This window comes from Ovis canadensis, chromosome 2 (genome assembly GCF_042477335.2).
Source record: "Ovis canadensis isolate MfBH-ARS-UI-01 breed Bighorn chromosome 2, ARS-UI_OviCan_v2, whole genome shotgun sequence".
Taxonomy (NCBI): Eukaryota; Metazoa; Chordata; class Mammalia; order Artiodactyla; family Bovidae; genus Ovis; species Ovis canadensis.
This window is the reverse complement of record NC_091246.1, coordinates 208,455,961-208,470,698: the sequence shown is the minus strand read 5'-3', so window position 1 is coordinate 208,470,698 and position 14,738 is coordinate 208,455,961. Positions and strand designations below refer to the sequence as shown.

Genomic DNA, 14,738 nt, shown 5'->3' with positions numbered 1-14,738 from the left:
CCTTGATTGTTGTCCATTTCCAAACAGTTTATGGGTTGGATAAACTAGTAATTAACTAGACTGTCTAAGAAGACTTTGGAATCGCTGGCTTTTTAAAAAAAGCAATATGGCTTGTTCATCTAAATTAAGTCATAACCATAAATGCTTATCAGAGAGTATGTGAATGAGTTGGAGTGGGCTGAGTATACCTGGAGAGCTTGGGCCCCCTTTTAGATGGAGGATGACAGACAGGCTCCACCCAGCTCTAAGCAAGACTGCTGCCAGGTAAGAATATTTGACAGTGAGTGATAAACCATGTGGGCTTTTAAACAAAACTTGTAATTTCTGTCTTTAAAAAATTTGGCTTCTTCGAAAGATACACTAGATTTATCAGTTAAAATATGTTAAACATTCTGAGAATAAATTTCAGAATATAGGAAGTTGAGGGAAAACCTCTCGTGAGAAAATAGATGTTGAAAAAGGTAATCTCCTATGACAAGTGCTCTTCCTAAATCTGGAGAATTTGGTTTTCCTCCAGGGTAAGGTACATGCAAAACAAACCTCTCTTATATAACCACCCTCCTGGGGAGCTGGAAGGCCCTTAAAGGAATAATTAGTGCTGAAGGAAAGAGCTTAGCTTCTATTTCATGGCTATTAAATCAAGATATAAGAAACTCTGGGGAAACTTCATCCTTTCCAAATAGCTCAATTAACTTAATAACCTTAGAACCATTGCCAAGAGCAAAAAGAGAATGAGGGCCAAGGGGCCTGGCTGTTTACAGATAGGGAAGTTTGATTAATTTGCGTAATCACAGCTAGCCTAAGCTTTAAGGCAAACACAGACCTGGCCAAGACTCTGACCAAAAGGATCCAGTTCTTTCTTAGGAAGCTCAAGAGAGTGACTTCTGGGTCTGCATTCCTCTCAATCACCTGTATTGGAAACAGAGAGGAGACTATTATGGGGACTGAATGGGTGACCCAGTGAGATGCAGGAGACCAAGAGACAAAAGCTTGATCTCTGGGTTGGGAAGATCCCCTGAAGGAGGGCATGGCAACCCACTCCATTATTCTTACCTGGAGAATCCCATGGACAGAGGAGACTTGTGGGCTACAGTCCAAGGGGTCACAAAGAGTCAGACACAACTCAAGTGACCTAGCACACATGCACATATCAACTAATTCTGTATAATGGAAGCTGAACAGAAAAATTAAGTTTATAAATAGAAAAATAAAGAATGCCCCACTTCTTATCCTCCTGAGTTTGAGAATCAAAATACATTGCTAGAATAGAGTGCTTCTGGTGTTTTGGGCCCAGCGCTGAGGTCCTCTATAAGCATCTCAGTTCCGTTCAGTTCAGTCACTCAGTCGTGTCTGACTCTTTGCGACCCCATGAATCGCAGCACGCCAGGCCTCCCTATCCATCACCAACTCCCAGAGTTCACTCAGATTCACATCCATCGAGTCAGTGATGCCATCCAGCCATCTCATCCTCTGTCGTCCCCTTCTCCTCCTGCCCCCAATCCCTCCCAGCATCAGAGTCTTTTCCAATGAGTCAACTCTTCACATGAGGTGGCCAAAGTACTGGAGTTTCAGCTTCAGCATCATTCCTTCCAAAGAAATCCCAGGGTTGATCTCCTTTAGAATGGACTGGTTGGATCTCCTTGTAGTACAAGGGACTCTCAAGAGTCTTCTCCAACACCACAGTTCAAAAACATCACTTCTTCGGTTCTCAGCTTTCTTCACCATCCAACTCTCACATCCATACATGACCACTGGAAAAACCATAGCCTTGACTAGATGGACCTTTGTTGGCAAAGTAATGTCTCTGCTTTTGAATATGCTATCTAGGTTGGTCATAACTTTTCTTCCAAGGAGTAAGTGTCTTTTAATTTCATGGCTGCAATCACCACGTGCAGTGATTTTGGAGCCCCCAAAAATAAAGTCAGCTATTGTTTCCACTGTTTCCCCATCTATTTGCCATGAAGTGATGGGACCAGATGCCATGATCTTCGTTTTCTGAATGTTGAGCTTTAAGCCAACTTTTTCACTCTCCTCTTTCATGTTCATCAAGAGGCTCTTTAGTTCTTCTTCACTTTCTGCCATGAGGGTGGTGTCATCTGCATATCTGAGGTTATTGATATTTTTCCTGGCAATCTTGATTCCAGCTGGTGCTTCCTCCAGCCCAGCGTTTCTCAGGATGTACTCTGGATATAAATTAAATAAGCAGGGTGACAATATACAGCCTTGACATACTCCTTTTCCTATTTGGAACCAGTCTGTTGTTCCCTGTCCAGTTCTAACTGTTGCTTCCTGACTTGCATATCGGTTTCTCAAGAGGCAGGTTAGGTGGTCTGGTATTCTCATCTCTTCCAGACTTTTCCACAGTTTATTGTGATCCACACAGTCAAAGGCTTTGGCTTAGTCAATAAAACAGAAATAGATGTTTTTCTGGAACTCTCTTGCTTTTTCAATGATCCAGCAGATGTTGGCAATTTGATCTCTGATTCTTCTGCCTTTTCTAAAACTAGCTTGAATAGCTGGAAGTTCACAGTTCACGTATTGCTGAAGCCTGGCTTGGAGAATTTTGAGCATTACTTTACTAGCATGTGAGATGAGTGCAATTGTGCAGTAGTTTGAGCATTCTTTGGCATTGCCTTTCTTTGGGATTGGAATGAAAACTGACCTTTTCCAGTCCTGTGGCCACTGCTGAGTTTTCCAAGTTTGCTGGCATATTGAGTGCAGCACTTTCACAGCATCATCTTTTAGGATTTGAAATAGCTCAACTGGAATTCCATCACCTCCACTAGCTTTGTTCGTAGTGATGCTTTCTAAGGCCCACTTGACTTCACATTCCAGGATGTCTGGCTCTAGGTGAGTGATCACACCATTCAGGTATGACCTAAATCAAATCCCTTATGATTATACAGTGGGAGTGAGAAATAGATTTAAGGGACTAGATCTGATAGAGTGCCTGATGAACTATGGATGGAGGTTCGTGACATTGTATAGGCGACAGGGATCAAGACCATCCCCATGGAAAAGAAATGCAAAAAAGCAAAATGGCTGTCTGCGGAGGCCTTACAAATAGCTGCGAAGAGAAGAGAAGTGAAAAGCAAAGGAGAAAAAGAAAGATATAAGCATCTGAATGCAGAGTTCCAAAGAATAGCAAGGAGAGATAAGAAAGCCTTCCTCAGTGATCAATGCAAAGAAATAGCGGAAAACAACAGAATGGGAAAGACTAGAGATCTCTATAAGCATTTAAGAGGTTTCTAATCAATGAAAGAAGCGTCTCTCTGTCGATCTCTACAATAGCCGTAAAGCCGGGCACCCTGAGGTTCAGGAAAGTGAGGTGACTTGTAGAAGGTTGTGCAGTAAACGGTGGAGCTGGATTGGAGCCCAGGCCTGTGACGGGGCACCTGTCTTTACCCCCAGTGCTTTATCACTTCTCCCACTCCCTGGTGGAGAGTACAACAGGCCGAAGTAAACAGGTTCCCAGGCTCTGGCTTCTTGTCCCTGATTGGAGGGTCCTCAACCCAAACAGGCCACATGTGCTCCCCTCAGGCTAGAAGTTTCCTGCTGACTCTGCAAACCGTGGTGGCGATACCCAACACTTACCTTCCTCCCGTTCACAAAGAAAACCAGCTCATCCGATCTCGATGGGCAAGGCATTGCACCTGGAGATGAAGTTTTGCCTTACAGCTCTAGGGGGAGTGCTCTCTGGAGCCAGCTGTAGGGTTGAGCAGCCAGGATTTAGGTCCAAGCAACTGAAGTCTCTCCTGGTGTGGAAGCAGACAGTATGGAGCTCCAGGGAGCAGAGCAAGGGGGTGGAGACTACCGGGCTTCATGGCCTTTTAAGTCAAGGGCATCTGCGTGGCCCGGCCTCCCAACTCTGCCTCACTTGGCCTTCCACCAATCCTGGCTTCCAGGCTTGCTTGTGGCCAGCGCCCGCCTCTTCTTGCATCCTCAGAAGTTGGAGGGCTTCACTGTGAAAACTATAAACAACCGTCTAAACTCAAAGCCCCTCTGCACATTAACTCAGCTCCAGGAACAGGTCCTGGATGGATTTTCTCCTTCTCTGAGAGAGCTAGCAGTGGGCTCTCTGAGACCTCCCACTTTCACCCAACCTTTTTCTAATTCTAGCTGCAGAAATGTCTCCTCATAGGGAATCATGTGGACCAGTTCAGTCTGTGCCCTGACGTGGAGGTGTGGGATGTCTCATCCACTTAGCTCCTTGATGCCCTTCCTTTCCACCTACAGGATTATTCCACTGGAAAAGAGGGTCTAGTTTAGTCAGCTACTCAACAGATAAATAAACTGGGGCCCAGATAGGTGAGGGCATTCCCTGGTGGCTCAGATGGTAAAGAATCTGCGTGCAACGCAGGAGACCTGGGTTTGATCCCTGGGTTAGGAAGATCCCCTGGAAAAGGGAATGGCTACCCACTCCAGTATTCTTGCATGGAGAATTCCATGAACAGAGGAGCCTAGTAGGCTATAGTCGATGGGGTTGCAAAGAGTCGGACATGACCAAGCAACTGAACACAGGTGACATCCATAACTCAGGGTCATGTAAAGAGTAAGTGGCAAAATGGGAACTAAAACCAAGCTCTCTGGCTTAAAACATCTGACGGATTCATTACTTAAAAAAGAAAATATCATTTTTGATCTGTTTGAAGAACTCCAGTTAGATATCTGTGGATAAAATCAAGCAGTTCTTATTCTTTCAGTGAAATGAATGCCCAGGCTTGGCCTAATGGATGGATGAAGCAGGTCCTTCGTGCCTGTGTGGTCTGGCTTCAGGAGAGAAGGCAAGGCCCCTCTGTTTACTAACCCTTCCTGGCTCACCGATGTTATCAACCCCTTGTTTTAAGGTGAACTCACTGTGTGCCGATGCCTCAGGCCAGGGATAGCAAAGACCTGGCAACCTCCTGACTTGGCTGATTGAGGAAGATCCTCTTTCCCACTCCCTGGTGGCTCAGCAGTAAAGTCTGCCTGCTATGCAGGAGCTGCAGGAAACAAAGGTTTGATCCCTGGGTTGGTAAGATCCCCTGGAGGAGGGCATGGGAATCCACTCCAGTATTCTTGCCTGGAGAATCCCATGGACAGAGGAGCCTGGCAGGCTACAGTCCATGGGGTCACAAAGAGTCAGATACGACTGAAGTGACTTAGCACGCACGCATGCTGTTTCCCAGTTGATCTAGATGTGGCTTCAGATTCTTCCCAGCAGAGCTAGTCCAGAAAACACTTCCTGGTTGAAGGGAGCTGACCTGACAGCTTCCAACTGTCTTCACAGCTCTAATTCCTGGGTCCAGGCATTCTTGCTTCATATACCCGTGGAGACAAGTGTTTACACCATGTGTACGTGTCCGGGTATGTATGTGGTGTTGCACATGTGGTAGAAAGTTGTTGAATAAATGCACAACGGGGCCATGGGAGAAGTTAGAGATCACACTGCGAATCAGGTAAGACCTTCAGGTCAGCCCTTTAAAAAAATAATTTTATTTATTGATTTATTTTGACTGTGCTGGATCTTTGTTGCCACGAGGGCTTTTTTGTGGGCTACTCTCTAGTTGCGGTGCTCAGGCCTCTTATTGCAGTGGCTTCTCTTGTTGTGGGGCATGCACTCTAGGGAGTTCAGGCTTCAGTAACTGCAGCACGTGGGCTCAGTAGCTGGGGCTCCCGGGGTCTAGAGCACAGACTCAGTAATTGTGGTGTACATGCTTAGCTGCTCCACAGCATGGGGGATCTTCCCAGATCAGGGATTGAACCCTTGTCTCCTGCATTGGCAGGTGAATTCTTTACCACTGAGCCACTAAGGAAGCCCCCAGGTCAGCCTTTTTGATCCTGACACTTTCTGCTACAAATACCCCAGGAGCCCTCTGAGGCCTGGAGCCTATGGGGCATAAGGTCCAAACTCCTCAGCCTGGTGTCCAAAGCCTGCTACCGTCTGTCCTTGTTTCAGGCTTCAGACTCTCTTTCTCTTCAGAAAGGTCTCCTGCTCCAGCCAAACTATCCCCTCATCAGCATGCCTCTGCTTAACCTTGGCATTTTTCTCCTGGGAACCTTCCAGTGGTCCCCACTGCACTTAGCAGAACCTCACAGGCTTTCTGAGGAGGCCTGTGGGATGGGCCCATGCCCTCTCTGAGACCAGCTTCACCGCTTCCTCCCTGGGTTGTCGTCTCTGCTACAATGGCCTTCCCCTGCTTCTTGAACGTACCGAGTTCTTTCCTGTCCTAGGCTTTGGTGCATGTGACCCTTTCCGCCTCGACTCCTCTTCTCTCTGATGTTGGCCTTCTTGCTACTTGGGTCTGAGCTCTTACCTGACCTCCTCGTCTGAAGGAGGTCTCCTAACCGCTGTTTCATTTTCTTCATGGTACTTCATCCACTAACATGGACGCTTCTTTACCTGTTATTTGCTTTCTCCACTGGAAGGTGAGGTCCCTGAGGGCACCACTGTCTCTCGGGCACTTCTTCAGTCCCTTCCATGTCTGCAGGGACAGCAACCCTGCTCCTGTCTCCCTGTGATTGTCCTCCTGCCCTCCCCCTTTTCTGTTTATCGTCAAGAAGAGAAGCAAACCTCCCTTCTCTCCTTTCTCTCAATTCCTTTAAAAGCATCTGCATATCCAACCGATTGCTCCTTTACTTTCCACTGAATAAACTGGGAACCAGGAAACTAGTCTCTAATCTGTTGCTAATAGTCGGTTGTCTTATCAGTGTCTGTATCTCATTTTTCCAAGTAGGTGATACTCTCCTGGAGGTTAAATAGCTGGCTGTGTTCCCCACCATGCTCAGCATGGGTGATGACTTGTTCACTGCAGGGCTTCGTCAATGCCTGACTCCAAATACTTTAACTGAAGGAGGCATCGGTGTTCATTCATTCATTTGCTCAGTTCTTATTGGGTTGGTCAAAAAGTTCATTTGGGTTTTTTATAACATCTATGGAAAATCCCAAACAGAGTGTTTGGCCAGCCCAGTATTAAGCACAGTGGGGAACAAGATCTACTGGTTTTCTTTCTCCAGAGACTTCATGGTTCATATGAGAGACAATTTACACGTAACTGAATAGCAACCATTGTGAGAAGCACAGAACAGGGAGATTAGCTTTGTTTGGGAAGAGGAATCAGAGAAGGCCTCCCTGAGGAAGGGACTAGGAGCTGATGCCATGAGAACTGGGAATGGAGCGGAGCAAAGAGGGAGAAGGGGCACGTGGAGAAGCCCTTCCTCCGGCTGCTTCCACCGAGGGCAAGACTGACACAGGCATTGCTATGGGTCCACAGTGCGTTCACTATCTCACCCTGTCCTTGTCACTTGTTATTTTTTGGCCTGGACTCCTAGCAGTAGAGGCATGGAGTCCTAACCAGTGGATTGTTAGGGAATTCCCTTACTCTGCTCTGTAAAACAGGGTAGCCAGTGCTTGCAAGGAGCACATGCTTCCCATTTACAGGAGCATGGGCACTATCAATGAAAAGCATGTTGTTTCAAAATGTTTATAGGAAGGCTTCCCTGGTGGTTCAGTGGCTAAGACTGCACATCCAATGCAGGGGGTCGGGGTTTGATCCCTGGTCAGGGAACTAGATCCCATATGCTGCAACTAAGAGTTTGCATGTTGCAACTGAAGATCCTGCATGCCACATGAATCAATAAATAATTTTAAAAAGGAACAAGTATTCATAAAAAAATACTTAAAGGAATAACTCCTTCAGCATCAACAGAAGGCACAAGCATTAAATGGAGAAGATCAGTGTTAGAATACTGAAGTCAGATTACAGTGTTAGAGTTGGAAGGTCTAAGTTCTTTGGATTAGGCAACCAAATTCATTAATTGCTGGGAATCTGGAAACCTATCTTGAAATGCTTTAGAGAAGTGTTTTCCAAACATGTTTCAGCCAGGGAAAGTTTTGTTTGAATGATATCCTGTGAAGTGTAAACAAATTTTAAAAAGTCACTGTGTAGCCTGGAGGGCTAGGGGTGAGGCCTAAAATCCTCACATTTTCTCTCCTTCAGAAGCTCTTGGGGCTCTGGGGAGCTGAGTCAAAAGATCACTCAGGGCAGAGTGACCAAAGGCTGTTCACTGTAGAAAGGTAAGAGGATATCTCTGCCAAGTTTTTCTGATTCTCAGATCTTATTCAAAACAATGGGGAAAAAAGCAACCACTGCTTTTTTTTTTTTTAATGAAAGGGGGAGATTGAATTTCATTACTTTTAAATAGATTGTTCTTGTGAGTGAGAGAAGTACCATGTCTATTGACCCAGGTGCTTGTATGTTTGTTATAAAAAACGGTCTTAGGAGTTAACATCAAAGAATTCCTGTTACCTAATGAAAGGATTACTATTGGAAATGATACTGCCCTCCCCAACAATTCAAACACACCTGTTTCTGGGGAAAAAGCTGTAACAAGTGTTGCCTGCTGATGTATATGGGAAAGTACTGGCCACTACTTTTGGGGTGTCCCTTCTGTGTGAGCTCTTTGAAACCCAGAGATGGAACATGGGCAAGCAGACTGACAGTGGGCACTTTGAAGACCCCCTAGGCTGGTCATTACACATCCATATTCCAACCGCCCCTACCCCACTTCATTCTTAGCCTCTTTGGCTGTGAGACCCCTTCCCTGCCCCTCCCCGCTGAGCTTGTGGGAAGTAAGGCCTTGGGCTGTGTGGGGGAGGAGTGCTAGGCTGGGGAAGAACCTGGAAATCTTTACCTTGAAGACCGTAAATCTAGAGGACAGCTGGTCCTCTGGGTTGTGGGTGAGGGATGGAGAGCATGTTTGACTTTGGTGTGAATAGGAGGTCAGGGGCCACATGGGCCGTCTGAGCCCTTCCTTCCTATGTGTCTGGGCAATTATGAGGGGAATCAAGGAGCTGTAGGGCTGTGTGGCTGCCTCCAGTCTCCTAAGCAGGGCACTGGCCCTGTTTCTGTCCTGCCAGCCCATGGGGTGGATCAGGAACATGCTGGCTTCTATAATCTGTTGCCTCTTAGGTATCCCAGTACCTAGGTGGGAGCCCAGTGAGCTGACAAATAAAATTTTAAGGAGGCCGGTTGAGGACTGAACTGCATGCATTTCCCAATGTGATCTTATTTGGAAACAGGGTCTTCATAGATTTAATCAAATGAACATGGGTCACACTGGATTAGGGTGGGCCCTAAATCCAGTGACCGGTGTCCTTATAAGGAGAGGTAGATTTGGAGACAGACATACAGGGAGGGAGATAGACATCTGAGGATGAAGGCAGAGATTGATGTGTCCTTAGGCCAGGGAACACCAAGGACTGCAGGCAACCACCACAACCTGGGGAGAGGCAGGAAAGACTTTCTCTCAGCATTCAGAGGAAGAACGGCCCTTTTGACACTGTGATTTCAGAATTATAGCCTCAGAACAGTGAGAAGATAAATATCTGTTGTTTTAAGCCAGCCAGTGTATGTTATTTTGTTAGAGCAGCCCTTGGGAATTCATACATACCCGAGAGTTAGAGAGAGGATCATTCAAAATGGAACACACTATTGTCATCTCCAAGGGACTAAGACAACCCCTGCCCTCAAGACTTTCTCGAGGGAAAAAACTAACCAACCAACTAACAAACAAGTCAGTTGATGGAGGCAGATTGGAGCGATGTGTCCACAAGCCAGGGAACACCAAGGAATGCTGGCAGCCACCACAAGCTTGGGAGAGACAAGGAAAGCCACATTAGTGACTTGGAAAAAAAAAGTGCAATACATAAGCCCGGGCCCAGAGTAAAGACATGCCGAAGAAGCAATCGTAAGGAAACAAATGAGACTGGGAGCCGAGATGCAAGAGATGAAGCCTGAAGCACAGGACAGCTGAAGGAGTAAAAGGAAGAGGCAAAGGAGAAGCAACCACCAACACGTGAAGACGCTTTCTGTGAGCTGAGAGAGATCTGAGTCTAGAGACTGGACGTTCTCCTTAAGTTCCACGCTAGATCAAAGAAAAAGACACACACCTGGCATCCGCTGACAGCATCTTGGAACTCTGAGGATAAAAAGAATTTCTTACAAGATATTAGCTTGAAAGAAATCAGTTGATAAGGAATCCGCCTGCAGTGCAGGAGACCCTGGCTCAATTCCTGGGTTGGGAAGATCCCCTGGAGAAAGGAATGGCTACTAACTCCAGTATTCTAGCCTGGAGAATTCCATGGACTGGTCACAAAGAGTCAGACGCGACGGAGTGACTTTCACAGCACTTCAGGTTGAAAGATCAAGTTTTCTATGAAAGAAAAAGACTCAGTCTGGCATCTAAGTGCTTGCTGCCACATTGGACGCTAGAGGGCAGGAGACTGGCAGCTGTAGATTGGTTTCTGAGAGGAGAGAAGGGCACTGGAGACCCTGTTGGTGGAACTAAGTATTCTTGCCTGGGTACCAACCACCTTACCTGAGAAGAAGGATCACACAAAAAACAACCCTGATAAGAAAGGTGAAGAGGAGTGCAAGTCTGAATAATAAAAACATATGCCATTAATTATATAACTTGTTATTTATTATATTATAAATAAATAGAAAAATTGAACACTTCAAATAATTATAAGGCACAAATGAAATAGGTTACCATTTAAAAATGATGACTAGAAATTCAATGAGAAAAATTACCCCAAACCTAGTACATACTATTTATATGTACATGCTACATATATATGTATACATATACACACACACACACACACACACACACATATATATATATATACACACTAAGATATATATAGGTATACAGGGCTTCCAAAGTGGCACTAGTAGTAAAGAACCTGCCTGCCAATGCAGGAGACATAAGAGAAACAGTTTTGATCCCTGGGCTGGGCAGATCCCCTGGAGAAGGGAATGGCGACCCACTCCAGTATTCTTGCCTGGAGAATCCCCATGGACAGAGGAGCCTGGCGGGCTACATCTAGTCCCTGAAGTTGCAAAGAGTCAGATATGACTGACCTGACTTAGCACGCATACATGTATATATATGTATGTATTTATATATGTGTATAAGTGTGTGTACTAAGAAACATGTTTAAAGTAAAAAAGGAAAGGATTAAATATAGATGGGTGAAACACATATCAGGCAAATGTTAACAACAAAATTTGTGTTTTCTTATTAATATAATGCTTATTCTGCTCTTACACCTATCAACCAGGGCTCAGAGTTGTAGAGCTCTGCATGAAGTTGTACCTTCTTAAACACTTCTACCCAGTCATTTACTTATTCAGAGCAAATTAATTTTCTTGGCCTAGTATCAATTTCCAGATAATAAAATTTAGGTAAGAGTTTTAAAAGGGCTTCCCTGTGGCTCAGCGGTAAAGAAATGCAGGAGACTCGCGTTCAATCCCTGGGTCAGGAAGATCCCCTGGAGAAGGAAATGGCAACTCACTCCAGTATTCTTGCTTGGAAAATCCCATGGACAGAGGAGCCTGGTGGGCTACAATGGGGTAGCAAAAGAAGCAGACAAGACTTAGTGGCTACACAAAAACAATGAGTTTTAAAATCTCATATTTTTTCCCTGAGGTTTTATTTGTAATTAATAACATCATCTGGTACAGTGTGATAATAACCGAATTTAATAAAATTCAACTGAATAAGTAAGGAAAGCATATAGCAAACAAATAATATGAAATTTCTCAGGCAACTACTGACTTAAAATATTGAAATGTTATATATACGTAAATCGTGTATTTCTTTGAATGTAGAATTCAGTTCAGTTCAGTCACTCAGTCGTGTCTGACTCTTTGTGACCCCATGGACTGCAGCACGCCAGGCTTCCCTGGCCATCTCCAACTCCTGGAGCCTAGTTAAACTCATGTCTGTTGCACCGGTGATGCCATCCAACTATCTCATCCTCTGTTGTCCCCTTCTCCTCCCATCTTCAATCTTCCCAGCATTAGGGTCTCTTCCAATGAGTTGGTTCTTTGCATTAGGTAGCCAAAGTATTGGAGTTGTAGCTACAGAATCAGTCCTTCCAATGAATATTCAGGACTGATTTCCTTTAGGATGGACTGATTGGATCTCCTTGCAGTCCAAGGGACTCTCAAGAGTCTTCTCCAACACCACAATTCAAAAGCATCAGAATTATTCTTTTTTATAAAGGCAGTTAATCTAATGTATAACTAAGTGTGAATTACAGCTTACAGCTATGTAGAATTTGCATGTTAATAAACTCACGAATCAGGGAGGATCACTTTGGGAGATGTGTGTGGTTGACTGGAGGTGAGCTTCTCCGTTCCCCTTCCTGGAAGGACTCGCCCGCGCCACCCGGCTGTAGGGAGTGTTGTTGGAGTGTGGTCCCCAGCTGTCAGTGCCCTCGGGGTCTCCCTTAGAGCAGAGGAGCTTCTTTGTTCAAGGTTAAGCTTTTCCAGTGCAGGCCTGTCGTCAGTGAACCAGTCACTTGGGGATACACAGGCCTGTCCATTTCAGCCTGAGCAGGACTGCTCCATGGGTCAATGCTCGATCCAGAGCTCCCTGCTAGGGTCCTGCTGCTTAGAGGGACCTGCATCAGTTTGACTTCTCCCTCTGCCCAATTCTGCTTCCTCAGCCTTTCCTTCTCAGGTTGTTGTTCCATCTCTCAGCCATGTCTGACTCTTCGTGACCCCATGGACTGCAGCACGTCAGGCCTCCCTGTCCTTCACCATCTCCCAGAGCTTGCTCAAACTCATGTCCATCGAGTTGGTGATGACATCCAATCATCTCATCCTCTGTCATCCTCTTCTCCTTTGGCCTTCAATCTTTCCCAGCATCAGGATCTTTTCTAATAAGTCAGCTCTTCACATCAGTTGGCCAAAGTGTTGAGCCCTAAGAAACATTGTGCTCCCTAAACTCTGTCTCAGCACTTTCTTTCAGAGAAGTCAACTTGTGATCCCTGGCTCTGATAGTGTTAAGAATATGGCTAATTTACATCATAGAAAGTATCAAGTGAGGAGGGGTTAAAGATTTTCCCTTGAAAGAAACAATGTAGACATCCAAGCATTCTTGTACCCAAGCATTTGATGTCTCCCTCTTTTTGACCTCCCCCATTTCTAAAAGCCAAGATCATGCCCGGTGCTACAGGGTTAAGATACGGAACTGAGATCAAATCCCTCCCAGCCACTATTCACTTAACTCCATTTCTTTAGTATTTTGTAAGGTTGCACAAAACTGTTCTATCATAAACTTTCAGTCCAGAAGTAAGACAGTTGGGCCCTGTGTGTCCTTTAAGTTGAAAGGAAAAAGGCAGCAAGCGTAGTACCTGCCACGTAATATTATTTCTCTTCTGACAAACTTTTATTGAGCTTACAGTTAAGCAATAGTAAAGGTAAGTTTCTATGAGTGACAAGCACTAGCATTTTTGCCCAGAATTAATAATGATCATGTGCTCTATTACTCAAAATATGCTTGACTGTTTACTGAGTCCTCTGGCTGAAAAGCTTGTATTTTATACTTCTCATACAACTATCACTGTCATAACATCTAAAATTAGACACACAATAACAGATATTTATCTAAATTAGTAATATAGATTGTTTATAAGATAATATAGACTGTCAAATTTTAAAGGCATTAATATAGCAATCTTATATTTGAAACTTTCTATCCTTTAAACTGTACTATTTTTATAAACTCTTCCTTTCCAACTCCAATTCTACTACTGACGTGATCAGATTTATTTTGCAAAAATCCAGTTTCTGTTATCAGAAGTCTTGTTCACACAGTCTAGGAAGTATAACACTCTTAAAATTATGTTTGTGATGAATGTGTCTTCCTATTTTACTGCTAGAAAAATATATCAGCTACCTTATTTTTACTGTTCTGCCTGGGACAATGAGTTTTTGTGGGCTGGGTTCCAGGTAATTTAGACTACTGAGTGAATTAAAAGACAGTTAAAAACACATGCACACACACATACACACACATCCCTACTCCTCACAGAATAAGAGGCTGACTGGTGAGTCTTTCCTTTCCATTTGTCAACCTTCTCTTCTTCCAGTCTAGTTTTACACACACACAAACAATTGCTACAAGCTTATTCTTCCACCACAAAATTACTATTAATAAACGCAGAGCTTTTTATTTCAGTTGGAATATGATTGCTTTACAATGTTGTGTTGGTTCCTGTTGTACAGCAAGGTGAATCAGCTATATGCGTACATATATCCTGTCCCTCTTGAGCCTCCCTCCCACCACCCCCATCCCACCCCTCTAGGTCACCACAGAGCACTGAGCTGAGCTCCCTGTGCCATCCAGCAGCTTCCCGCTAGCTAGCTATTTCACACATGATAGTGTATATATGTCAATGCTACTGTCTCAATTCATCCCACCCTCTCCTTCCCTCCATGTCCACTCTCTGTGTAAATGCAGAGCTTTAATACCTAGCACACAGATCCCAACAAATGATTTAGTTTATTCGTGTTTTCAAACTTCATAGGAGATTGAGCATCTTCTCTGCCATGAGACTACATTTCCTCAAGAAAATGCAGTGTAAAATATCTAAGAGATAACTGAAAGAGAACCCTGAGGATTTTGTGGCCCTTTGATGGCGAAAGGAAGGGGGCCCTGATTTCACCTTTTAGACACTAAGCCAGAAGAAGGGACACCAGGGTGATCTGAGATTGCCGTTTTACTCTGTGTTGTTTCCCGGGTAAGGAAGACATGGTACCATGTGCGTGGCTCATGGCAGATGAGGACCAGCTGGAGGCTCTGGATAGTTTGCCTCTCTAAGCCCCATCTAAATGGGCTGCATGGGAGGAACGGCAGGAACCAAGGGTTGTGGTGGGCTTTCAAGTTGGAGATCACGAGCA

At 44.7% G+C, this 14,738-nt stretch overlaps 1 protein-coding gene across 1 annotated transcript in view; it reads right to left on the bottom strand.

Annotated features, from left to right (window-relative positions):
- Window positions 1–3,726, bottom strand: part of LOC138434099 (aldehyde oxidase 2) — an 82,129-nt gene extending 78,403 nt beyond the window's left edge. The window contains exons 1-2 of the mRNA XM_069577967.1: window positions 3,595–3,726; window positions 843–909 (exon numbers count right to left, since the gene is read on the bottom strand). Coding sequence (XP_069434068.1) covers window positions 843–909; window positions 3,595–3,648 — 121 coding nt within the window. The 5' untranslated portion in view covers window positions 3,649–3,726. The remainder of the gene's footprint in view (window positions 1–842; window positions 910–3,594) is intronic.
- Between the last annotated feature and the right edge of the window lie 11,012 nt (window positions 3,727–14,738).